This window comes from Rana temporaria, chromosome 2 (assembly GCF_905171775.1).
Source record: "Rana temporaria chromosome 2, aRanTem1.1, whole genome shotgun sequence".
Classification (NCBI taxonomy): Eukaryota; Metazoa; Chordata; class Amphibia; order Anura; family Ranidae; genus Rana; species Rana temporaria.
This window is the reverse complement of record NC_053490.1, coordinates 35,566,546-35,594,467: the sequence shown is the minus strand read 5'-3', so window position 1 is coordinate 35,594,467 and position 27,922 is coordinate 35,566,546. Positions and strand designations below refer to the sequence as shown.

General features: G+C 44.4%; 1 protein-coding gene across 2 annotated transcripts in view; it reads left to right on the top strand.

The window, feature by feature from the left end:
* The window catches only part of ARHGEF17 (Rho guanine nucleotide exchange factor 17), a 394,561-nt gene that overhangs the window by 262,478 nt on the left and 104,161 nt on the right, over positions 1-27,922 (top strand). For both annotated transcript variants that reach the window (XM_040340055.1, XM_040340054.1), the window contains exon 4: positions 22,685-22,867. In XM_040340055.1, the coding sequence (XP_040195989.1) occupies positions 22,685-22,867 (183 nt within the window). The remainder of the gene's footprint in view (positions 1-22,684; positions 22,868-27,922) is intronic.

Sequence of the window (27,922 nt, the reverse complement as noted above, 5' to 3'; positions counted from 1 at the left end):
GCATATAGCAGGGGTAACTATCCGCCGGAAAAAGCCGAACGCAAACGACGTTAAAAAAAAGCGGCGGGCATTCGTTTCTGAATCGGCGGATCTCCTCATTTGCATATTCGTCGGGTATACAAATGGAAGCGCCACCTAGCGGCCGGCGGGAGATTGCAGCCTAAGATCCGACGGTGTAAGTCACTTACACCTGTCGGATCTAAGGGAGATCTATGCGTAACTGATTCTTATAAATCAGTCGCATAGATCCGACCGTCGGATCTCCTCCACTGTATTTAGTTTTGGATAGTAAGGAAGAATTAAAATTACTGTTGTTGTTTTTTTTTTTTTTTATTCCCATAAAGGAGATTTAATTTTTGCTTCCCGTCGACACAACAGGAAGTGAAGAAATCTCTCCAGAGTCAGGGAAATGTTCTTCTTTGTTACCAAAACAGGGTCCCCGCTTGATGCTTTTTTATTTTATTTCTCACCCATTGTTCTGAAGACTGTAAACTTTTGGATTTTCGTCACTATTTGGCTGACAGTGGTCACTGAGACCAGTAAAAAGAGTAAATCTTCCCAACAGGGACATAGAACTAACAGTGGGTATAATCCTTCCACACGCTATGCAAGACTAGAAATAAAACATTTAGTGTTATTTATACACTTTTTATATCTGGATATCCTGCCAGTAAGTGATGTCCTGCCATAGAGTGGCAACAATGCTTCACAGCATCCCAACTCCATGGCATTGTTGTCTCCCTATTGAACAAGCGAGAGGCGAGAACCATGAGCCAACGTGTTGGCGTAAGCAAATCTGTGCAAGCAAATAGTGGCTGAATCGCACTTTATTTTTGAATGGAATTAGCTCTGGGAAGGAGGATCAGAAAAAGGAAGTGTACCCACCGAAATGTGTGCACAGTCTCTGCCAATAGACAGAGAGCTGACCATTTCTTTACAGTGTAAGACCCATTCAAGAGATAAAATTGCATGAATAAGGTTTAGATTATTTCTACTTTAAAGCGATATTCAAAGCATTGTTTTTTTGATTAAAATAAAAAAAGAGGTTATACTTGGATCAGTGAGGGGTGCCAGGTAAGTGTTTAGGGATTGGGGGGACAGTTGGTGTGCAGCGTTTTATCTTAATGCAGGGAATGCATTAAGATTTTAAGTGGTTGTAAACCCTAAGGCCCTGTACACACGGTCGGACAAAACCGATGAGAATGGTCCGACGGACCGTTTTCATCGGTTCACCTCTGAAGTGCCCGTAAGGCCTAATGTGTGTACACACCATCAGTTCAAAATCCGTTCGGGTCAGAACGCGGTGACGTAAAACACATGACGTGCTGAATAAAACAAAGTTCAATGCTTCCAAGCATGCGTCAACTTGATTCTGAGCATGCGCGAGTTTTGAACCAATGCTTTTCTGTACTAACCATCGGTTTGGTCCGATCGGGCAGCGGTCCATCGGTTCGGTTTTGAAGCATGTTTAGAAATTTTGGACCGAAGGAAACTAGACCGATAGCCTATACACACGGTCGGTTTGGTCAGATGAAAATGAACTTCGGTTCATTCTCATTGGACCAAACCGACCGTGTGTACGGGGCCTTACACACCACTTAGACCTACAGGTAAGCCTAGATTAAGGCTTACCTGTAGGTGCAAGAAATATCTCCTAAACCTACACGGTTTAGGAGATATTTCCAAAAGACATGCGCCATAAACATCAGTGCTCTAAGCGTGCCGTTGGTGGCGGCATCTGCGTGCATGCATGGGAGGGACGTCATCGCGACTCCGGCCAGTCACATCGCCGGAGCCACGATAAGAGGAAGACACTCGGGGAAAGATGGTGGCGATGGAGGAGAGGAACGAGCACCGCTGTGAGGGGGGTTCAATCTCGGTAAGTAATACCTAATGAGCTAGTATGCTATACATACTAGCTCACTATGCCTTTTTCTTGCAGGGTTTTTTTTTTTTTTTTTGTTTTTAAGAGGGTTTACTTCCTCTTTAATACAGTTTGAGTTAAAGTGGAGGTTCACCCAAAAACTTAATTTTTAACATTAGATTGAGGCTCATTTTGTCAAGGGGAATCGGGTAGTTTTTTTTAAAATCGGAGCAGTACTTACCGTTTTAGAGAGCGATCTTCTCCGCCGCTTCCGGGTATGGGCTGCGGGACTGGGCGTTCCTATTTGATTGACAGGCTTCCGACAGTCGCATACATTGCGTCACGATTTTCCGAAAGTAGCCGAACATCGGTGCGCAGGCGCCGTATAGAGCCGCACTGACGTTCGGCTTCTTTCGGCTACTCGTGACACGATGTATGCGACCGTCGGAAGACTGTCAATCAAATAGGAACGCCCAGTCCCGAAGACCATAGCCCGAAGGCGGCGGAGAAGATCGCTCTCTAAAACGGTAAGTACGGCTTAGATTTAAAAAAAAAAACACCCGATTCCCCTTCACAAAATGAGCCTCAATCTAATGTTAAAAATAGTTTTTCGGGTGAACTCCCGCTTTAAGGACTTCATTAATGCTGACTTGCTTTATTCTGAGGATGACTCTACAGCTGGAGAGTCAGGAGCCAGAAGTTATAGAGGAGCTGCAGTCTCTTCACAACATTTTAAGTCAGCAGCTATTAATAATGCAACTACTGACTTTTAATAGAAGAACACTTCTCTGTCCAGGGATCCAGTGATGACTTCACCTGAACTGATTCTTCAATCGGCTTCAGTTACAGGCTCTGGCATAGCAAGTAAAGGAAACTGGAGGTGAAGCCTTGCTTCTTCACAGCTGGCTTCCTACTGTGCCTTGCGAATGGTCCCGTAGTCTTCTGGAACCTGTGATGTGTCCCAGAAGACAGCGGGGGGCTGAACTTCAAAATCAGGTACTTGCTCTCCCCCCAAACAGTGACACATGTGGCAGTGGAGGGGGTGCAAACAAGCGGAGCTTCACTTCTTGGATTGTCCAAAATGTCTTGGTATGCTGACACCTTAAGAGTTCCCTTCCATTGGAACTAAGGAGCCAAGTCCAACCCCTGAAAACAACCCCACACCATATTCTCCCACCTCCCCTCCCCCCACCCCTCTATCAAATTACCAGTGCACAAAGCAAGGTCCATAAAGACATGGATGAGCGAGTTTGGGGTGGAGGAACTTGATTGGCCTGTACAGAGTCCTGATCTCAGCCCGATACAACACATTTGGGATGAGATGGAGCGGAGACTACGAGCCAGGCCTTCTCGTCCAACATCAGTCCCTGACCTCACAAATGCACTTCTGGAAGAATGGTCAAACATTCCCATAGACACACTCCTAAACCTTGTGGACGGCCTTCCCAGGAGAGTTGAAGCTGTTATAACTATAAAGAGTGGACCAACCCAATATTGAAGCCTACGGACTAAGACTGGGATGCCATTAAAGTTCATGTGTGTGGAAAGGCGGGCGTCCCAATACTTTTGGTAATTTAGTGTGTCGATTTTTTATTTATTTTTTTCACCCTTTTTTTATTGTGATCATGATCCTTTTAATTATGCATTAGACTAATTATTTCATGAGCTATTAGATTACATTACCTCTCCCCTGTTTGGATGCAGATAAAAGAACATTGACCTTTCTGGTGGGTTCCCAATTTGACGCACTCCGGTGTAATGACACTGCACTTTTTGTTCTGTCTTCCTCGCATTCAATTACATTTCAAGGCTTCAGGGTTTAGAATGTTCTCTCCGTAGGTAAAATATATGACTCCTCTGCATGTTGTTGCTGAACATCTCGATGCGTCTTAAGCTTTTTATCTCCTGGTTTTTACCCCTTAACAGACATGTCTAGTATTTCCTCCCGCTGATTGCTGGGTGTACAGATTGATCACACTGATGTACAGGAACAAGCTGTCCACAGGATATTCTTCTCTTACTGCAACCAGCGTCAGGCCTTGGGAACAGAACACCCCGAAATTGGCGAGGCTCAGAGCCCGCTGTGCAGACCATGAAGACAAAGTGTTTTATAAATGGGGGCAACAAATAAACTAAATATATCTCATTTACAGTTGTGCTCATAAGTTTACATACCCTGGCAGAATTGATGATTTCTTGGCCATTTTTCAGAGAATATGAATAACACAAAAACTTTTCTGTCACTCATGGTTAGTGTTTGGCTGAAGCCATTTATTATCAATCAACCGTGTTTACTCTTTTTAAATCATAATCACAACAGAAATTACCCAAATGACCCTGATCAAAAGTTTTCATACCCCAGTTCCAAATACCGTGTATTGCCCCCTTTAACCACTTCCATACAGGGCACGTATACACCTTCCCGCCCAAGCCAATTTTCAGCTTTCAGCACTGTCGCACTTTGAATGGCAATTGCGCGGTCATGCTACACTGTACCCAAACAAAACTGGCGTCCTTTTTTCCCCACAAATAGAGCTTTCTTTTGGTGGTATTTGATCACCTCTGCGATTTTTTTTTTGTGCGCAACAACTAAAAAAAGACTGAAAATTTTTTAAAAAAATATGTTTTTATTTTTTTCTGTTAATTTTTTTGTAAATAAGTACGTTTTCTTTCAATTACGGGCACTGATATGGCGGCACTGATGGGCACCGATGAGATGGCACTGATGGGCATCGATGAGGTAGTACTGACGGGCACAGATGTGGTGGTACTGATTGGCGGCGCTTGTATGCGGCACTGATGGGCACACATAGGCGGCACTGATGGGCACACATAGGCGGCACTGATGGGCACTCATGGGCGGCACTGATGGGCACTCATGGGCGGCACTGATGGGCACTCATGGGCGGCACTGATGGGCACTCATGGGCGGCACTGGGCACTCATAGGCGGCACAGATGGGCACTCATGGGCGGCACTTATGGGTGGCACTGATGGCTACTTATGGGTGGCACAGATGGGCACTGATAGGTGGGCACTGGGCATGGATGGGCACTGTGGGGTGGCACTGATGGACACTGTAGGGTGGCACTGATGGACACTGTAGGGTGGCACTGATAGACAATGTGGGGTGGCACTGATGGACACTGGGGCGGCACTGATTTAGCTATGTTGCCAGTCAGTGCCCATTTGTGGGCACTGATTGGCATCTTTTTTTTTTTTTTTTTACAGACTTTTTTTTTTTTTTTTTTACAGACTTTTTTTTTTTTTGCCCACCCTGGTGGTCCAGGGTGGGCATCCCTGGTGGTCCATGTGGCGATCCGAGGGGGGGCTGCGCTGATAAACAATCAGCGCGAACCCCCCCTGTCAGGAGAGCCGCAGATCGGCTCTCCTCTACTCGCGTCTGTCAGACGCGAGTGAGGAAGAGCCGACAACGGCTTTTCCTGTTTACACCGTGAACAGCCGTGATTCGACACGGCTGATCACGTGGTAAAGAGTCTCCGTGAGAGACTCTTTACCAAGATCGGTGTTGCGGGGTGTCAGACTGACACCCCGCAACAACGATCGCCGCGATGCGCGCCCCCGGGGGCGCGCAGCGGCTCAGAATCCTGAGGACGTCATATGACGTCCGGTCAGGATCAGACAACCACTTTGCCGCCGTCAATATGTCATTGGCGGGCGGCAAGTGGTTATCCTCAATGTCAGCTTGAAGTCTTTTGTGGTATTTGTGGATGAGGCTCTTCTCAGATGGTAAAGCTGCCCATTCCTCTTGGTAAAAAGCCTCCAATTCCTGTAAAATTATTGGGCTGTCTTGCATGAGCGGCACGTTTGAGATCTCCCCAGAGTGTCTCAATGATATTGAGGTCAGGAGACTGAGATGGCCACTCCAGAACCTTCACTTTATTCTGCTGTAGCCAATTACAGGTCGACTTGGCCTTGTGTTTTGGATCATTGTCATGTTTAAATGTCCAAGTACGTCCCATGCGCAGCTTCCTGGCTGATGAATGCAAATGTTCCTCCAGTATTTTTTGATAACATACTGAGTGAGTGAGTGAGAAACTTGTAAAGCGCAACACATGCGAACTGAATCGCCTCTGGGCGCTGTATCCATTTCATGGGTAAGGAACCCCTTGACCTCTGAAGGCCAAGTGGTTCGACTCCAGTCGGATGGTGGTTGGTAGTGCATTCCACAGGCGAGGTCCCTGGACTGCAAATCTTCGATCTCCTTTGTACTTGTATCTGGCTTTGGGTATCTGGAGTAGGTTTTGATTGGTGGATCGCAGAATGCGATTGGGGTTATGGGCTTTTATTTTTTCGCATAGATATTGGGGGGCGTTGCCTTGAATACACTTATGTATTAGGCAGAGTGCCTTGAAAGTTATTCTGTCTTTTACTGGCAACCAATGAAGGGATCTCAGTGAAGGTGAGATTGATTCCCATGGTTTTTTTCCGGTCACTAGTCGAGCGGCCGTATTTTGAACGACTTGCAGACGAGTGATTTGGTATTTGGGGAGTCCTAGATAGAGGGCATTTGCGTAGTTGAGTCTGGAATTGATTGTTCCCACCACGACTGCAATGTCCTCTTTCGGGATAAAGGGCGTGAGTCTGCGTAGTAGGCGCAGCAGATGGTGCATTCATACTGCATTCATCTTGCCATAAATTTTGACCAAATTTGCTGTGCCTTTGTAGCTCACACATCCCCAAAACATCAGCAATCTACCTTCGTGTTTCACAGTAGGAATGGTGTACCTTTTCATCATAGGTCTTGTTGTCTCCTCTCCAAATGTAGCGTTTTATGGTTGTGGCCAAAAAGCTCAATTTTGGTCTCATCACTCCAAATGACTTTGTGCCAGAAGGTTTGAGGCTTGTCTCTGCTGTTTGGTGTATGGTAAGTGGCATACTTTGTGGCATTTGTGTAGTAATAGCTTTCTTCTGGCGACTCAACCATGCAGCCCATCTTTCTTCAAGTGCCTCCTTATTGTGCATCTTGAAATTGCCACACCACATATTTTCAGAGAGTCCTGTATTTCATCTGAAGTTATTTGTGGGTTTTTCTTTGCATCCCAAACAATTTTCCTGTCAGTTGTGGCTGAAATTTTAGTTGGTCTACCTGACCGTGGTTTGGTTTCAATAGAACCCCTCATTTTCTACTTCTTGATTAGAGTTTGAACACTGCTGCTCAATTCCTTTGATATCTTTTTTTTATCCCTTTCCTGTTTTATACAGTTCAACTACCTTTTCCTGCAGATCCTTTATCAGTTCTTTTGTTTTCCCCATGACTCAGAATCCAGAAACGTCAGTGCAGCACTGGATGAAAGATACAAGGGTCTGTCAGTAGTCCAGAAACTTTATACACACACACTAATTACAAGCAAACAGAGCGGAGGTGAGGATGGTTACCTTTAATAGCCATTCAAACCCCATTGTGTCAACTTGGGTACAAGGGTATGTACATTTTTCGTCAGGGTCATTTGGGTAGTTTTTGTTGTCATTATGATTTAAAAAGAGTAAACACAGTTGATTGATAATACATGACTTCAACCAAACACTAGAAAGAAATGTTTTTTTCTGTTCTCATTCATATTCTCGGAAAAATGGCCAAGAAATCAAAAATTCTGCCAAGGTATGTAAACTTATGAGCACAACTGTACCATGCTAGTGTCATTTCAAAAGTAAGTTTCAGTATTTTTTACTCTGCAGCTTTCACTAAAATTTGGCAATTCTGGCTTAAAGGTCCTCGGTCCTCTAAAAGGGGTTGTAAAGGTAAAAGTTTTTCACCTATTGCATCCTATGCATTAAGTTGAAAAAACTTCAGACAATACCGGCCCCCCGTTATACTTACCTGGCCCCTTGAAAGTCCCGCGCTCGGCCCCGACATTCTCTTCGCTCCTCAGCCTGGCCGTTGATTGGCTAGAGCGGATGGATTGAAAGCAGCGCAGCCATTGGCTGGCACTGTTGTCGATCCACTGACGCGGCCCACTGTTGTCACCATCAGGAAACTCTTCATGCAACCATCACCGGAGTACATGTAGGAAATGCAGGAAATCGGGGGCAGTGAGATGTAACAAAGTATAAAAAAAAGGGGAAAACAAATCTATATATATTTTTTTTTAAGGGCAACCGTTTGATATACAGAGCTTTACCAAATAAAATGTAATTCAGTTAGGGTTTACATCTTCTTTAACCATTTAGGGCTAGATTGATAGAGAATTTACGCCGGCGTATCTATAGATACGCCGCGTAAATTCAAGTCTGCGCCGGAGTAGCTTCTTTCTGTATTCAGAAAGCAAGATACGCCAACATTAGCCTAAGATGCGACTGGCGTAAGTCTCTTACACCGTCGTATCTTAGGGTGCATATTTACGGTGGCCGCTAGGTGGCACTTCCCTCTTTTGGTGTAGAATATGCAAATGACATAGATACGCCGATTCACAAATTTACGTACGCCCTGCGCTAATATTTTACGCCGTTTACGTTGGGCTTTTTCGGCGTAAGGTTACTCCTGCTATTAGGAGGCGCACGCAATGTTAAGTATGGCCGTCGTTCCCGTGTCGAAATTTTAATTTTTTACGTCGTTTGCGTAAGTCGTTCGCAAATAGGGCTGGACGTAATTTACGTTCACGTCGAAACCAATGACGTCCTTGCGGCGTACTTTGGAGCAATGCACACTGGGAAAATCCTTGGACGGTGCATGCGCCGTTCGGGAAAAATGTCAATCACGTCGGGTCACCAAGAATTAACATATAACACACCCCCTCATCCACATTTGAATTACGCGCGCTTACGCCGGCCCCATTTATGCTACGCCGCTGTAACTTAGAAGGCAAGTGCTTTGTGAATACAGCACTTGCCTCTCTAACTTACGGCGGCGTATCGTAAATACGATACGCTGCGCCGCCGTAACAATGCGCGCCCCTACCTGAATCTAGCCCTTAGTGCCTTGGGCATTTTTTTTTTTTTTTTTTCATTTTTCACACGCATGTTAACGACTTGCCTGCAGGGCCGATTTTAACGTTTCACACATACAAGTAAAAATTATAATTTATTTTTTTTGCTATAAAGTTACTTAGAACTCTCAAACATGTATATATTTTTCGAAAACCGAGGCCATGGAGAATTAAATGGTGGTTGCTGCAATTTTTCTTTTTTATGTCGCTCAACCATTTATAAACACATTTTCAAGAAAAAATACACTTTAATGCATTTTAGTGCACGCAAACACAATATAAGTAATATAATATGTATTTTTTTTTGTAAAATTTAAAAGATGATATTGCACCTAGTAAATAGATATCAAACATGTCAAGATTTAAAACAAACTACGGTATATAAAAATCTCCGGAGGCAACACTTTAAAAGCCTTTATGGGTTACCGGTTTGAATTTTTGATCGCTCTTTTGATGTTCATGGTGACTTCACGTGTGCTAGGCCTACATGCCTTGTTGCATTTTCACAGGGGCACACTTTTTTTTTTTTATTATTATTATTTATTTTATACGTTTTTATTTAATTTTTGTACGCTTTTGATATTTTCGGTCTCTTTAAATATTTTTGTTTTATGCAATTACAAGGGATGAACAACATCCCTTGTAATAGCTAGAGCAGTGACAGGTACTCTTTATGGAGAGATCGGTCTCTTTATGGAGAGATCGGCGTCTAAACCCTACTCTGCCCTCCAAAGTAGCCAATCAAGCCGCGATCAGGTTGATTGGATACTTCATTTGTTGGCAACGGCTAGTAAACAAAGAACTGGAAGTGACGAAATCCTTGTCACAGAGAATTGGAAGAAATTTGTATTCCTCCCTGTCTGTAGCGGTCCCGGGATCCCTGGTGGAAAAGCAGAGCCCATGAAAGGCGTTGGAGGGCTTTTCTGAGACCCTATAAAAGTGATTGGGTGGCTGTAGAGTAGCCCGAATCACTTTTACACAAAATCTGATTGCTGGCTGCAAAATTTTGATGCAGATGCAGCCATGACCCGGGTATAACCAATTATTGCCCAGGTCATAAGTATAAGTACACGGGACGGCAAGTGGTTAAAATCAGTGATTTTTACAAGAACGCGAAAAAAAAAAGAAAGGAGGGCGCACCGACCTAGTGCATTACAGTGATAAAAATGTTTATTAAAAATAGAATAAAAGCAATGGTCCTACTCACAAAACGAGCATAGGTATATGCTTTTCTGACAAACAAACTGGCTCTCCTGTCCCCTACATGTGGGACTTGATGACGAGAGGATCAGACGTCCCTCAAACGGCTGACGTGTTTCTAGAGCACACCTCTTTCTTCAGAGCCTAGGTGGTGCCTCTCTCGCGTGCGCTCCCAAATATATATACGTACACATGTGCACAAGGGGATCCATGCTCAGGTGACCACCGAACAGCACTACACGTGTTTAGCGAAACGCCAGAAAGCAGGAGATTTGTTTTACAAGAACGTAACATAAAACGCCCAAACAATATATATGTTAGAAAGCAGAAGTCCTGGAGAATAAAATGTTGTCCTATGATATTTATACACTTGTCTTTTAAATGGCCAATCACAAATTGCATTTTAATTGCCCCAAATTCACTCATCCATGTCTTTATGGACTTTGCTTTGTGCACTGGTCCAAATCATTTGGTGGAGGGGGGATTATGGTGGGGGGTTGTTTTTCAGGTGTTGGGTTTGGCCCCTTGGTTCCAGTGAAGGGAACTCTTAAGGCGTCGGCATACCAAGACATTTTGGACAATTTCATTCTCCCAACTTTGTGAGAACAGTTTGGGGACGGCCCCTTCCTGTTCCAACATGACTGTACACCAGTGCACAAAGCAAGGTCCATAAAGACATGGATGAGCGCGTTTGGGGTGGAGAAACTTGACTGGCCTGCACAAAGTCCTGGTCTCAACCCGATAGAACATCTTTGGGATTATGGTGTGGGGAGAGGAGACTGTGAGCCAGGCCTTCTCATCTTTATCAGTGCCTGACCTCACAAATGTGCTTTAGGAAGAATGGTCAAACATTCCCATAGACACACTCCTAAACCTTGTGGACAGCCTTCCCAGAAGAGTTGAAGCTGTTATAGCTGCAAAGGGTGGACCAACTCAATATTGAACCCTACGGACTAGGATCGGGATGCCATTAAAGTTCATGTGCATGTAAAGACAGGTGTCCCAATACTTTCGGTAATATAGGGCCAGATCCACAGACGAAGTACGCCGGCGTATCTACTGATACGCCGGTGTACTTTCAAATTTCCCGTGTCGTATCTTTAGTTTGAATCCTCAAACCAAGATACAACGGCTTCTGGGTTAGATCCGACAGGTGTACGTCTTTGTACGCCTTCGGATCTAAGATTCAATACTTCGGCGTCCGCTGGGTGGCGTTTTCCGTGTTGGGTATGCAAATTGGCGATTTACGACGATCCACGAACGTACGCGCGGCCGTCGCATTTTCTAACGTCGTCTGTAGTCGGCTTTTTCCGGCGTATAGTTAAAGCTGGTATTTTTCGGCGTATACATAGACTTGCCATGTTAAGTATGGCCGTCGTTCCCGCGTCGAAATTTGGATTTTTTTTTTTTTTTGCGTAAGTCGTCCGTGAATAGGGATGGACGTAACTCACGTCTAAGTTAAAAAAAATGACGTCCTAGCGACATCATTTAGCGCAATGCACGGCGGGAACTTTCGAGACGACGCATGCGCAGTTCATTCGGCGCGGGGACGCGCTTCATTTAAATGAAACCCGCCCCCAACCCGCCCAATTTAAAATCCGCCGCCAGAAATGCACTACGCCGCCGTAACTTACGGCGCGAAATCGCTGAGGATACGAAAATGCGCCAGGTAAGGTACTGCGGCGTAGTGTATCTCTGATACGCTGCGCCGTTCTACATGTATGTGGATCTGGCCCACAGTGTACAGTTGTGGACAAAAGTTTTTATATAATATACAAAACGTGTCAAGCCTTAAAATTGCATGTGCCTGTGAAACAGTGACACATTTGTGTGTAGGCACCCTCTACCTGGGGGTGGGTTTTAAATATTTTGGGATTTTAAGTGCTTATATGTAACTTTTTTTTTTAATTTTTTACCTTTTTTTTTCTCTAACAAAGCTTTATGTGATCAAATGTCATCTCAGGGGACATCATCTGAGCCTAGGCACGACACCACCTGATTGGTGCTCAAAGACTGCTGGATATTGTGACATATTAGGAATATTATACAATTATGGAAAGGTGGTTCCGCTTGTACCGTGGACTGGAGAGGGTCCCAGGTTGTTCCCGCCGATGATCGATCAGCTTTGATGATTTCTGATGGAGAACATTTTGAAGAGCAGAGTATATAGAGAGCTGTCGGAGGGCAGGGAACATAGACAGAGGTTGTTGTAGGGGGAACTGAGCGTTGGGGGGATTTGCATTCATGTGTATTCTTTGTGGAATACAATACAAATTCACTTGTTGCGACCACTAAAAAAAAAAATATTTTTGTTTTCTCTCCTCTAATCCGCTCTGCTTTGCCGCGAGATCATTCATTTTCACACTTGCTATTCCTGCAGGCTCAGTGCAGCAGAGAATCTTCTGTTCAGCTCCACCGAAATGGGTAAACAATTCATACACGCATAATGAGAGATGACAGCCAGAAGTCACTTGTGACCTGTCTGTGTGATGAAGGCTTCTTCGTCGGGTTTATAGAATAAGTCACACATTGGGGGTGGTTGCTGTTTGTTCTATTCAGATATAGGATAGCGAGTGCAGTTTCCTATTGACTAATAATTTTGTCTTTATTTTTATTTATTTTTCTGAATGTGTGAAAGGCTAGCAGTCTCTTGTAAAATAGCAGAGGTCTCAAGTAGTCTCTGGTAATATAGTAGCGGTCTCTTGTAATATAGTAGAGGTCTCTTGTAATATAGCAGAGGTCTCTAACAGTCTATTTTAAAATACCAGAGGTCAGGGCCGGCCTTTGGGGTGTGTGAGCTGTGCGGCCGCACAGGGCGCCATGGGCAACAGGGGCGCCGTGCAGCCATCACAGCTTGCAGAATGTGAGTCGCAGTCAGTTACTTACATGATCATCACAGGAGTCCGACTTCTATGAGTCACAGCAGCAGGTGCTGCCAGGTCTCCCTGCCCTGGGACTGGGTGAAGAGCAACGCATCGGTTGCGGCACCTGAAAAAAATGGCTGCTACCGGCCCCCGACAGGCACACTGCGCATGCGCCGCCGCTGCACTGGAAAGCCAGAAAACGCTTGGCTATTCTCGGGCAGACGGCGCATTCGCAGTGGCGTCTATGCGCCCGGTGGCGCCATTTTTAAATGCAAAGCCGCACCGTCCACCGGAAGGTAAGTCAGTTTAGGTGACCAGGGGGCAAGGGGTGAAGATGGGGGGCGCCACAGGATTCGCTCGCACAGGGCGCCTGAACACCTAAGGCCGGCCCTGCCAGAGGTCTCTAGCAGACTCTTGTACTATAGCAGTAGTCTCTAGCAGACTCTTGTACTATAGCAGTAGTCTCTAGCAGACTCTTGTACTATAGCAGTAGTCTCTAGCAGACTCTTGTAATATTGCAGTAGTCTCTAGCAGACTCTTGTAATATTGCAGTAGTCTCTAGCAGACTCTTGTACTATAGCAGTAGTCTCTAGCAGACTCTTGTAATATTGCAGTAGTCTCTAGCAGACTCTTGTAATATTGCAGTAGTCTCTAGCAGACTCTTGTACTATAGCAGTAGTCTCTAGCAGACTCTTGTACTATAGCAGTAGTCTCTAGCAGACTCTTGTACTATAGCAGTAGTCTCTAGCAGACTCTTGTAATATTGCAGTAGTCTCTAGCAGACTCTTGTAATATTGCAGTAGTCTCTAGCAGACTCTTGTACTATAGCAGTAGTCTCTAGCAGACTCTTGTAATATTGCAGTAGTCTCTAGCAGACTCTTGTAATATAGCAGTAGTCTCTAGCAGACTCTTGTAATATTGCAGTAGTCTCTAGCAGACTCTTGTAATATAGCAGTAGTCTCTAGCAGACTCTTGTACTATAGCAGTAGTCTCTAGCAGACTCTTGTAATATTGCAGTAGTCTCTAGCAGACTCTTGTAATATAGCAGTAGTCCCTTCTACCTTGGCAGAAGGCCTCTGTAACCTGTAGACTCTTTGTTTCCCTGCAAAGGTAAAGCATATTGGGCTACTATGCATCTCCATTATGTGTCACTTACCTGAAACCGAAGCCTGCGATGTTATCGCTGTCCTCTGTTCCACGAAGCGTACATCTTCCTCCCGTCCCGCCGCCATCCGGTGCTTCTCCGGGCTCTCCCGTGCCATCGGAGACCCGGAGAAACGGTCTGCCGGTGCCGGATGGGAGGCATAGAGATGACTGGTGACCAGATGGTCACCAGTCATCTCTATGATCGTCGGAGGCCCGGACGCGATGTTATGATGTCACGCCCGGGTACCGGAATGTAAACAAAGCCGCAATCGTGGCTGAAAGCATGAGATCCGTGATTTTTTTTTTTCACAATCTCATGCTTTCCAGCCTGGAGGAGAGATCCTGCATCTCTCCATAAGGAGTACCTGTCACAAACCATTCCTGTTACAAGGGATGTTTACATTCCTTGTAATAGGAATAAAAGTGATGTAAAAAAAAGTGTAAAAATAGAATAAATTAAGTAAAATAATAAAAAAAAAAAATTCAACGCCCCTATCCCCGGTAGCTCGCGCTCAGAAGCGAACACACACGTAAGTCCCACCCGCATATGTAAACGCCATTCAAACCACACATGTGAGGTATCGCCGCGTGCGCTAGAGCGCCAGCAACAATTCTAGCACTAGACCTCCTCTGTAACTCTAAACTGATAACCTGTAAAAAACAAATAAGCGACGCCTATGGAGATTTTTAAGTACTGAAGTTTGGCGCCATTCCATGAGTGTGCGCAATTTTAAAGCGTGACATGTTAGGTATCTATTTACTCGGCGTAACTTCATCTTTCACATTATACAAAACAATTGGGCTAACTTTACTGCTTTGTTATTTTTTAATTCATGAAACCGTTTTTTTCCACACAAAAAAGGCGTTTAAAAAAATAATTGCGCAAATACCGTGCGAGATAAAAAGTTGCGATGACTGCCATTTTATTCCCTAGGGTGTCTGCTAAAAAAACATATATAGTTTTTGGGGATTCTGAGTAATTTTCTAGCAAAAAAAATATGATTTTTGCATGTAGGAGAGAAGTGCCAAAATAGGTCCGGTATGGAAGTGGTTAATGTGTGGCCACTGTGGCTGAACAGAAGTCGATCTACTGATTTGAATTCTGTTAAACCGCTCGGTTGGGTAACTCGATCAGCACTGCAGATAATAGACTGCAGCCCTGATCTGTGTATTCTGACAGACAGGGAGTCTCCCCACTGTCATGCCGCGTACACATGATTTTTTTCAGACGGAGTGTTGGCTCAAACTTGTGTTGCATACACACGGTCACACAAAATTCCGACTGTCAAGAACAGGGAGACGTACAACACTACAACGAGCCGAGAAAAATGAAGTTCAATGATTCCGAGCATGCGTCGAATTGATTCCGAGCATGCAGATTTTTTTTTTACGTCACTCTGCGCATGTGCGCGGGAGCTGCTGTTCACGACACAGGACTCTGAAGAAATGACACAGGTTGAGCGCACACACCAGTGACATCACATGAGGCTTCACAAGTAAATGGTGCACATTTAGGAGATATTTACTGTACCCAGGGATGGACTGGCCATTGGGACTACAGGGAGTTTCCCGGTGGGCCGATGGCTCAGTGGGCCAGCTTCAGTGACAGCGGACTGCCGCCCCCCTCCGCTCCTCTCTCTCTCAATCTCTGATGCGCTCACCTGGGGGGAACAAAGAAGCAGGGGGAGGAGCATGGGGACAACAGAGGAGCATGGGGGGGAGGGGACAGACAGCTGACATAACAGCTATGGCCTGGGAGTTTCTCACTTCTGCCTAATCCTGTCCCATAAGGGGGGCACCGAACTGATTCTTTGCCCCGGGTGAAATAATGTCTAGTTTCCCCACTGGTACTGCCTATAAGAGTACCAGTATCAGCCGTTCTACTCTAATAAAGTAGAACGGCTAGTGAAGGGGAAGAGGGGGATGGGTGGCCGGGGGGAGGGGGGGGTGCGAGAGTTGTCCGGCCACCATGGGAGAGACCTGTCAAAGTGGGCCAGTCTGGATGAAGTCCAGGGCCAAATTTCTGTCCCAGTCCAGCCCTGACTGTACCTTTTAGGTACGCCTTACTATAGGCGTACCCAGGGGTCTCCAAACTTTACAAACAAAGGGCCACTTTATTCACTTTATTGCCCTTCAGACTTTAGGAGGGCCGGATTGGGGCCAGCAAGGGAAGAAAAAGTCACGTGCCAGGCATTAGTGAGAACATATATGGCCTCAGGGTTGGTGGTCAATAGGAGGATTAGTATTCCCCTTATTAGTAGAAGGAGTAGTATCCCATCATTGGTATCAGTGGATAATATAGTGCCCCATTGTTGGTGTCAATGGGAGGAATAGTGCCTCATGTCAGTGGGAGGAATTGTGCCCCAAGGGCCGGATAAAGGCTAGCAAAGGGCCACATCTGGCCCTCGGGCCGCAGTTTGGAGACCTCTGGGCTTACCTATAGGTAAAAATCAACCAAGGGAGTTTACTTTTCTTTTAAGGGTGCTACTGGCAGACTGTTGCCACCCTTGTACATATTTGTAGACCCAACCATTTAAAATACAGAAAAAAGGTCAAGAAAATGGGCAATGGAGTGATAGAACAGCAGTTAGTGTGCATATATATATATACGACAAACACAGGCTGTGTGCATGTTGGGACGAATGATCCAAGCTGAGTAGGAAGACCAAGGGATCCCAGGTGGTACAGTCTGCCACTGTCAGTGAAAAGCATAAAACATAGACGTAAAAAAAGCAGTTTCAAGTAAAATATTATAAGTAGTATGCAATGAGGTTTTGTTGGTCATTTACTGTGTGAAATCCTTTAAAGGTAAATTCTAGGCACAAAAACTTTAATTTAAAGATAATCCTCAATAGCCACAAAGGACATAAACTAAATGTTATGCCTTTGCAAACCCAGATATTACTTCAGCAGTGACATCACCACTGTGTTGTACATAGTCTGTGCAGAGCAAAGCTGTGGGAGGAACACAGCAGGCTCCACCCACTACAGGCTGCCTGCAGAAAACTGTAGCAGGGGCGGAGACCAGACCAGTCACCCTGCACAAGGAGAGAGAGCAGCAGTGAGTGGTCTTTTATTACAGGAAGTTCCTGCACAGAGGGAAAGTCTCACACTGGATTACTGCACAGATCTGCATGAAATACACAAATCACACCGAGATTCAAGGAAGAATATACCTGGATCTTGTATTTGCCAATACTTGCCTATGGCGGAGTTCAGCTTTTAACCACTTAATGACCGCCTCCTGCACATATACGTCGGCAGAATGGCACGGCTGGGCACATGTACGTACAGGTACGTCCTGTACTAGTACCTAGCCGCGGGCGCACACCCGCGACCCGGTCCGATGCTCTGGGACCACGAGACCCGATTGCCGCTGGAGACCCGGAGCTGAAGAACGGGGAGAGCTGTGTGTAAACACGGCTTCCCCGTTCTTCACTGTGGCGGCGGCATCGATCGTGTCATCCCTTTTATAGGGGGACACAATCGATGACGTCACACCTACAGCCACACCCCCCTACAGTTGTAAACACACTTCAGGGAACACATAACCCCATCAGCGCCCCCTTGTGGTTAACTCCCAAACTGCAACTGTCATTTTCACAATAAACCATGCATTTTTTTTTTTTTAAATGACAATGGTCCCAAAAATGTGTCAAAATTGTCTGAAGTGTCCGCCATAATGTCGCAGTCACTAAATAAATCGCTGATCGCCGCCATTGGTAGTAAAAAAAATAAATAATAAAAATGCAATAAAACTATCCCCTATTTTGTAAACGCTATAAATTTTGCGCAAACCAACCGATAAACGCTTATTGCGATTTTTTTTTTTTTACCAAAAATAGGTAGAAAAATACGTATCGGCCTAAGCTGAGGAAAAACTATTTTTTATATATATATTTTTGGGGTATATTTATTATAGCAAAAAGTAAAAAATATTGCATTTTTTTCAAAATTGTCGCTCTATTTTTGTTTATAGCGCAAAAAATAAAAACCGCAGAGGTGATCAAATACCACCAAAAGAAAGCTCTATTTGTGGGGGGAAAAAGGATGCCAATTTTGTTTGGGAGCCACGTCGCACGACCGCGCAATTGTCAGTTAAAGCGACGTAGTGCCGAATCGCAAAAAGGGGCAAGGTCCTTTTAGCTGCATTTTGGTCCGGGTCTTAAGTGGTTAAGGGACACGGTCACCCTGCCCCTGCAGAGCAAAGTGACAGTGTTCTGCAAAGGTCCCCCAACCCACCTATACTCACCTGTGCTCTATCACAGCACCTTACTCCTCTGCAGCCAACAAGATTAAGTGCCACTTCTGAGTATGGTGGGACATGTGACCCTCCGTGACCGATGATGGTGGACGATCACACAAGTGTTGGATGCTGAATGCAGCAGTGTGTGTCAGTGTCCAACCAGGACTAAAAAAAAAAGTATGTAGCACAAAATGGAGCTTGCTGATCTAATTGATTCACTTGGCTGTCATTTCTAGGTCACTTTGATTGATAACGTTTAGCCACACTCGGTAACCTCCATGTCGAGTCTGGGCCTATCGACTTCCCAAGACTCAGATTCTGGCATCTTGCCTAAAGATCCTCTCTGCTTCCACCGCTCCACTTCCACAGACATGCAAATTGATTTTCTGCACACTCTTAGGCTAATTGATAAGAATTATGACTGCAAAGCACTTCATTATAAATCACAGCAGGGCTGAGTCTGAAGACCATGAAAATGGAAGTCGCGATGTACCTGTTCACTCTTACAGGGTTACAACAGTCATGTCGAAGATGAAACCTGCAAGGCTGTAGTGCTGTCCTGATGTGCTGGACCTCAATGTATACAGTCTTTACGTACTGTAGGTCAATGGCAGTTTTCCCCGAAGCCGTCAGATTTGTTTTTTCACTTAAAGCGGGAGTTCACTCAATTAAGTTTGTTTTTCTCTTCTCCCCTTAGCTTCCTGCTCGTTTTGTCTAGGGGAATCGGCTAGTTGTTTTAAAATATGAGCCGTACTTACCGTTTTCGAGATGCATCTTCTCCGTTGCTTCCAGGTATGGGTCTTCGGGAGCGGGCGTTCCTTCTTGATTGACAGTCTTCCGAGAGGCTTCCGACGGTCGCATCCATCGCGTCACTAGTAGCCGAAAGAAGCCGAACGTCGGTGCGGCTCTATACTGCGCCTGCGCACCGACGTTCGGGTTCTTTCGGAAAATCGTGACGCGATGGATGCGACCGTCGGAAGCCTCTCGGAAGACTGTCAATCAAAATAGGAACGCCCAGTCCCGCAGCCCATACCCGGAAGCGGCGGAGAGGATGCATCTCGTAAACGGTAAGTACGGATCATATTTTAAAACAACTAGCCGATTCCCCTAGACAAAACGAGCAGGAATCTAAGGGGAAAAAGTGTTATGTACGGGTGAACCTCCGCTTTAAGACCCGGACCTTTATGCAGGTAAAGGACCTGGCCAGTGTTTGCGATTCGGCACTGCGTCGCTTTAACTGACAATTGCGCGGTCGTGCGACGTGCCTCCCAAACAAAATTGGCGTCCTTTTTTCCCCACAAATAGAGCTTTCTGTTGGTGGTATTTGATCACCTCTGTGGTTTTTATTTTTTGCTCTATAAACAAAAATAGAGCAACAATTTAAAAAAAATTTCAATATTTTTTACTTTTTGCTATAATAAATATCCCCCAAAAATATATTAAAGTTAAGGCCGATACGTATTCTTCTTCCTATCTTTGGTAAAAACAAATCGCAATACATGTTTATCGAAAATTTATAGCGTTTACAAAATAGGGGATAGTTTTATTGCATTTTTATACATTTTTTTTTTTTTTTTACCATTAATGGCGGCGATCAGCGTTTTTTTTTTTTTTTCGTGACTGCAACATTATGGTGGACACATCGGACAACTTTGACACATTTTTGGGACCATTTTCACAGCAAAAAATGCTATACAAATGCATTGTTCACTGTGAAAATGACAATTGCAGTTTGGGAGTTAACCACTAGGGGACGCTGAAGGGGTTAAGTGTGACCTCATATGTGTTTCTAACTGTAGGGGGACGTGGCTGGACGTGTGACGTCATTGATCGCCTTTCCCTATATCAGGGAACAGACGATCAATGACAGCACCACTGTGAAGAACAAGGAAGGTGTGTTTACACACAGCTCTCCCCGTTCTTCAGCTCCGGGGACCGGTCGTGAGACCCCAGCGGCGATCGGGTCCCGCGGTCACCCGCGACCCACGCCTGGGCATTTAAAAAGGACGTACAGGTACGTGCCATTCTGCCAACGTATATGTGCAGGAGGCGGTCCTTAAGTGGTAAAGAGGATTTATGGAAAAAATAAATAAAAAAGGGCTGTTGAAATAACAACAGCAAGTAATGTAAAAGGTGCTTTATACTGTGAACAATACTGTGTGCATTATACCTATCTATACCAGTAGGTGGCACTGCAGTGCTATAATGTGTATTCTATGGTAATGTGTTAAGAGGAAGTGTTTGCTTTCCTCTCTATGCACTTGTTTGTGTTCTCTTCCTGTTTCGTGATAAAGACGCGCTGTCATGCCCCATACACACGATCGGAAATTCCGAGAAGAAAACCGTGGATTTTTTCTGACGGAATGTTGGCTCAAACTTGTGTTTGCATACACACGGTCACACAAATCTTGTCTGAAATTACGACCACCAAGAACGCGGTAACACACAAGACGTACGACGAGCCGAAATCAATGAAGTTCAAAAGGCCGTTCGGCTCTTCTGCTTGATTCTGAGCATGCGTGTTTTTTTGCACATCAGAATTGCATTTCCGACATTAAGTTTTTCTGTAGAAAAAATAGAGAACCTGTTCTCAATCTCTTGCTGGCGGAAATTTTGACAGAAAATGTTGGATGGAGCATACACACAATCGGAATTTCCAACCTTTTTTTGGCAGAAGATCCGATCATGTGTACAGGGCATAAGCCAGGGGAGTCAAACCCACTTTCATCGTAGGCCGCATCAGCATTAGTTATAAGAGAAAACTTGCGCGCCACTATGTTCTAATTTATAAGTAAATCTAAACCATCAACCTCCAGTAAATATAGTGAAAATAAACTCTGAAGAAAAAAAAAAAAAAATATATATATATATATATATATATATATATATATATATATATAGTACATGTATAGTGACCGTGAATTAGCTGCAACCACTTAGTAGTGTACTCGAAAGACACTGCGTAATAAATGTAAAAGAAAAAGATGAGAATGGTGCGCTTATTCAATAATGTGCCATAAAGTAGTATACGCAAAGAAAAAATATGCTGAGTATCCAAACATACAAATAAATGAATAAATGTGAATAAAGTCCAACTAAAGCCCAATGGTATGAGTTAGTTCATATAAAGGCAAAAATCTCATAGTGATAACTTGATAGAAGAAAAAACAGAAACTATCTATCTATCCAAGCATCGACTATTAAATTTATGAATTGGCCGCTCACCTCCAACAACGACCCAAGGGTCAAACAAGGCTCATCAGATAGTCAGATAAGGAGTCCTGCTGATGGATCTGTGAATGCATCCAGGCGAAGACGAAGAACCACGTCCAAAACTTGGCATCAAAACATCTTGGGTAATTCCACATATAGAGGAAACGGCTCGCTCCAAGGAATGGCACTTCTTGTATAAATGGCGCTCAAAGGAAACACATAACAGCCATAGTGCAATATTGCCAAATGAAAAGTAAATTTATTTAGTAAAAAAAGTGCTTACATCAAGTAAGGATAAAAACCGCAGTAAAAAACAATGGGAGTAGTGACACACAGACCTCCTCACCGTACTTCTGTTAAAACACCACCGGAACCGACGTCACAAGGCTCCACCCGACGCGTTGCATCACTGGTCATGTGACTTCCTCAGCCCTGAGGAAGTCACGTGACTAGTGACGCAACGCGTCGGGTGGAGCCTTGTGACTTCACTACACATGTAAAATGTTTGAAATACACTTAAGCGTCTGTTACCATAAAAAAAATTATATCCTAAGGCTGCTTTAAACTTCTCCACAACTTTTTCCCTGACCTGTCTGGTGTGTTCCTTGGCCTTCCAGATGCTGTTTGTTCACTAAGGTTCTCTAACAAACCTCTGAGGGCTTCACATAATGGCTGTATTAATACTGAGATTAAATTTCACAGGTAGACTCTATTTACTAACTAGGTGACTTCTGAAGGCAATTGGTTCCACTAGATATTAGTTAGGGGTATCAGAGTTAAGGGGGCTGAATACAAATGCACGCCACACTTTTCAGATATTTCTTTGTAAAACATGTTGAAAAGCATTTATCATTTTCCTTCCACTTCACAATTATGTGCCACTATATGCTGATCTATCACATAAAATCCCAATAAAATACATTTACGTTTTTGTTTGTAACATGACAAAATGTGGAAAATTTCAAGGGGTATGAATACTTTTTCAAGGCACTGTATGTTGTGAAAGTATAGCTTTTGCCCCCACCTGACTGTGCTGTTCTATTTTTATCATTTAAAATAAAAATAAAAAATAACTCCAATGTTGCAGACGACAATTCTCCCGGCTCTCAAGGTGGCCAGTCAGATTGTTGTTATGTGCTGAGGCACTGAAATGTATCAGTACAGTAGTGCATGTTTACTGACTATGATTTTTTTTTCCCTACAGGGTTACATGAAGCCTTTGAAGCAGCCGGAAAATTCCTCCATGTGTGATCCATCTCTGGTGGATGAAATCTTCGATCAAATCCCAGAATTGATGGAACATCATGAACAGTTCTTGGAGCAGGTCAATCACGTGGTGCAGAACTGGCCTGACATCCAAACCGTGGGTGACATCCTGGTACAGTCTGTAAGTAATAGAAGTGAAGTGTGACGTAGCTCTCTCCTATAACCATCATGTAACCATTTCTTTCCGAAAGTCTTGGGGACTACAGTATTTATACTGTTTAGATGGAGTCTGATGGGCAGAGTCACCCACTGACCACTTGCTGTTTCTCATGGCATTCAGTGGACCTACTCTGTCACACAGGAAGTATAGATGTTGAAGTGTGGGTATGGAGTTGGGTGTATGGGATTGTACTGTGTTTTTTTATTTTGTTTGTTTATTTTTTTTGTGGTTGAACTGGATGGACTTGTGTCTTTTTTTCAACCTGACTAACTATGTAACTATGTAAGTGCAAATCCTTACAGGTGGTCAAGTCAGGTTCCAGGAAGCTACAGTAGACAGAGCATTGACTGTCAATAGAGGGGGGGGGGGGGGGGGAAGCCTAAAATCAGGATAGGCATAGACAAGTTAAAGCGGAGTTCCACCAAAAAATGTTTTTTTCTTTTTTTAAATGCTGCAAAAAAATGTTTTTATTTTTTTATACATACCTGAAGTGCCTGTTGCTAGGCAGATCGTCCTAATCTGCCACTTTCTGATCCGCGGTCCGTCTTCTTTCTTCTGTTCCTCGGCTGCCTCCTGTGGAATGGTGGAGCGGTGTCTTCTGGGACCTTGTGTGTGTCCCAGGAGACATCATCCATTCACGTCGCACTGTGCGGCTCGCGCCTGCGCAGTAGGGAAATCGGGTGGTGAAGCCGCAAGGCTTCACTTCCTTATTCCCTCATCAAGGATGGCGGCGGGGCAGCCGAGACCCGAGCGTTTGCTCGGCTTTGGCTGCCGTCATCGAGGGAACCCTGGATAGGTAAGTCTCCTTATTAAAAGTCAGCAGCTACAGTGTTAGTAGCTGCTGACTTTTAATTTTATTTTTTTTTTCTAACCGGATCTCTGCTTTAATTTTAACCACTTCCTTACTGGGCACTTAAACCCCCTTCCTGCCCAGAGGACTTTTTGCGATTCGGCACTGCGTTGCTTTAACTGACAATTGCGCGGTCGTGCGACGTGGTTCCCAAACAAAATTGACGTCCTTTTTTTCCCACAAATAGAGCTTTCTTTTGGTGGTATTTGATCACCTCTGCTGTTTTTATTTTTTGCGCTATTACAAAAATAGTGCGACAATTTTGAAAAAAAAATTAAAAAAAATTACTTGTTGCTCTAATAAATGGCTAAATTTTTTTTTTAAATTTTTTTTTTATCCTCAGTCTAGGCCGATACGTATTCTACATATTTTTAGTAAAAAAAAAAAAATCGCAATAAGCGTGGTTTGCGCAAAAGTTATAGCGCCTACAAAATAAGGGACAGAATTATTATTTTTTTTTTTTTTTTTTTTTTTACTAGTAATGGCGGCAATCTGCGATTTTTATTGCGACTGCGACATTATGGCGGACACATCGGACACTTTTGACACATTTTTGGCACCATTCACATTTATACTGCAATCAGTGCTATAAATATGCACTAATTACTGTAAGAATGTGACTGGCAGGGAAGGGGTTAAGGGACGGCGCCCCAGAGAAGTAGAACCACCCTGCGGCCGTATATAGTCGTACGGCCGTCCATATATTATGCAGATAAAGTCAGACAGACCTGAATCCAGGGCATGAGCAGACAGACTAAACTATTGATCAGGCACAGGCTGAATATCCAGCAGTCTGCTTTAGCACATTCCAGATTAGGGCAGGTGTGCACTGCAGAGACCTGGGCTGCAGTGCTGAGTAGTGGCCAGCAGATTTCAAATGTTCAAGGCTGATCTTTATACTGACTTTCACAGTAACTTATTTTGACAGTAGTTTGGTATTTAGTTCCTGCCCTACCTTTAATCACTTTGCCACCTTTAGGCTGTGTTCACACTATTCTGAATTGGATGTGGTTTCCCTGCATCCAATTCGCAATAGCAGGAGATTTTGACTGGCTCTCTATGGAGCCAGTTCACATATCTCTACTGCGACTCCGGTGCGAATTTGCACAGGAGTCCTGTGCGTCTTTTGGTTCGTTTTCAGGTCAGAATTCAGCCAAAAATTCGGGCTTACCTCAATTTGAAGGTTGCGGTCCCGTGTTTGTTTACATCCAAGGTACAGGTCTTCATTGTCCAGCTAATGCCTGCACATTACAGCCCCATAGATTTCTCTGGCCCGAGATGAAGGGAGACTATCCCATAAAAGTCACTGGAACATAAAGATGGAAAATCAAACTTTTAGCAGTTTTTGCCAGAATTGGACATGCATCTGCCAAAGGGGCACCTGTTCCAGGGAAGACTGCAGATTTTCCCTCACATGGAGAATCCCTGTGACTTCCGTTGTCCATGGGACAGGAAGGAACAACATACAAGAGCCATTTACAACTCTGCCCTAAGCTACATCACTAATCTTGTCTCAATAAATCACCTAAACCATCTTTCCACTCCTCCCCAGACCTCCTGCTCTCTAGCTCCCTTGTCTCCTCCTCCCATGCTCCAGTTTAAGTAAAGCAACCCCATAGGGCTCCTTGATTGTAGAGATCCAGTCATTTCATGGTGGACATCGGATGGTTCTAGGAGACTCACAAGAGATGAGGGTTGACCTTAGAGTCCTGCTTGGCTGGCTGTATTCCAATTAGGCACTGAGGTTGCCATTGCTTTTCTGCCACTCTCATCCCCAGTGACGACCACCCTGGGATAATCACAGCTTCCAGCCACCATGGATGGAAATGTTGGCTGTAGCAAGGCTGAGGACCACCTCCCTATTCTATGTTTTAGTGCTGGACCAATCACCAGGCAAAGGTCACATGGAAAAAGTCACATGCTCCTCCAATCCCAGAATTTTCAGATATTTTCTTGGCTCCCCTTTGGAAGGACGGGGGGAGTGAAGCAAAGGCCAGTATGCCTCTGGGGAAAGGGGTCATTAAAGAGAACCTGTTGCTTCCCTTCCATGAACAAAGGAAGCTCATGGGACGAGGGCCCTCCTAACCCTCTTCTACTAAATGATATTGCAACTGTACTGTTCCTCTTTATAATGTTAAGTGCTGTGCAAACTGTATACTATATATATCCTGTATAATAATAAAGTGAAGGGAAATCTCATTAGCAGGACAGACAGCAAAAATAAACCTTTATCAGGGGTTTAACCATTCCCCACCCAAAAAAAATGTCGCTAGAGATGCACTTAAAGCGGAGGTCCGCCTAAAAAAAAAAATATTAAAAGCCAGCAGCTACAAATACTGCAACTGCTCACTTTTAATAAATAGACACTTAACTGTTCAGGGTGCTTCAATGTCGGCAGCCGAAGCCGAGCAATCGCTCGGCTCTCAGTTGCCCCCTCCGCCATCCTCGGTGAGGGAATCAGGAAATGAAGCGTTGTGGCTTCACTTCCCGGTTCCCTACTGCACATGTGCGAGTCACGCAGCACATCCTAACTGGTACGCGCTATATTTTGGGATCTGTGTGTTTCCCAGAAGGGGGAGGGGGCGAGAAGTGACGTAGACCCCCGCAGAATCTGTATAATACAGGTATTTGCCCGGAAGTGGGTGCAAATACCTGTATTATACAGGTATCTGCACCCCCTGAAAGGTGGCTAATGTGACACCGGAGGGGGGGAGGGTTACAAAAAAACGGAGGTTCCATTTTTGTGTGGACCTCCACTTTAAACTTGAAACAAGTGAAGCTATGCAGGACAAAGCAACAGGTTCACTTAATTCTTCTCCTTTCCCATTGCTTATACTTGTCCATTCCCTTTCCCACTTGCTACATTTACCCATTGAGGAAAACCAGGAACATCATGGCCAGCATGTGACGCTTCCTTTTTTACCGCTATATGGTACTGAGTGGCTAAGTACCAGCCATATAGGTGGGCCCGTGCTCCAAGTTGATATGGTTAATTTTACACCGGGCTTAGTTGCCCCACCACCCCCGTGTAGGATTGCCAACTCATCCTTTTAATCCAGGAAACATATTAATTACATGGGTTCTATGGCTGATTTAACGTGGTAATTAAACTCACTTGGTGACTTATCTGCATTATATTAGCCTCAGAAACTGTAATTCATGTGTGTCCTGGATTAAAGGGATGAGGTGACAAGCCTACCCCCATGTGACAGTGCTTGGGCCTAGCATTTTGGCAAAGCAAACCGTATCCACAGAGCATAGGAAAAGAACAGTTACATGCTAACCTATGACTTGAAGTGTAACCCCTAACTAAATACCTTTTTTCTAGTTTTGGATTGAATGGGTAAAAGTTAGACCCTCTGTCAAGTTTATGTTGTGGTCTGTGTCCCCATTAGGGAGATTCACCCCTTTTTTTTGTACGGGGGAACCCTTGCCATCAAGAAAGAAAATGATTGGGGAAGTCGAAAAATTTTGACTTGTCCCTAGAACATGTGGTGAGTAGAAATTCTTCATTGGGGACACCTTTTCCAGGGACAGCTGTCTAAAAGGAAAATTCCCCTGTAACTTCCTTTTGTATCTCAGGAGCAGGATGTGAAGGGAAATTTCCCCATCGGAGCACAAAAATAACTTGTCCGGGACTTTAGCCCTTCTCTAGTCTATCGAAAATGGCTTATAGATAGACTAAACCCTCTAAACACTAACTTGGCCCCAACCTTATTCTAGCACACACCCCACAACACCCCAACCCCCCCCCCCCCCCCCTGTTAAAAAAAAAAAGAAAAAAATAATCTGGGTAAACTCTCATGTAAATTTCTTGTTTCCATTATTTTGTCCACCTCCTGTACGGGAAAGTATGTACAGGGTACAGCGAGTTACATTAGAATTTAAGCCGCCTCGCTCTTCTTGCGTCACCAAGTCTAAAAATAGCACCCCCGAAAATCCAGCATGAAATAAAATGCGATAGAGAAAGGTCGGCTTCTGATCTTCCCGTGTTGTAACAACTTAACATTAAAGAGCTGATTAAATGCTGCACGGGGCCAGAAAATTGAGATACACTTTCTGAATTATCTCATTTCTTTTTTTCCATGCGAGTTAATAAAGTGCTCGGTGGGGTGGAGGCACACTGCATCTGTGTATGGAGTGGCTGAAGCCCTGCTTTGGATGTG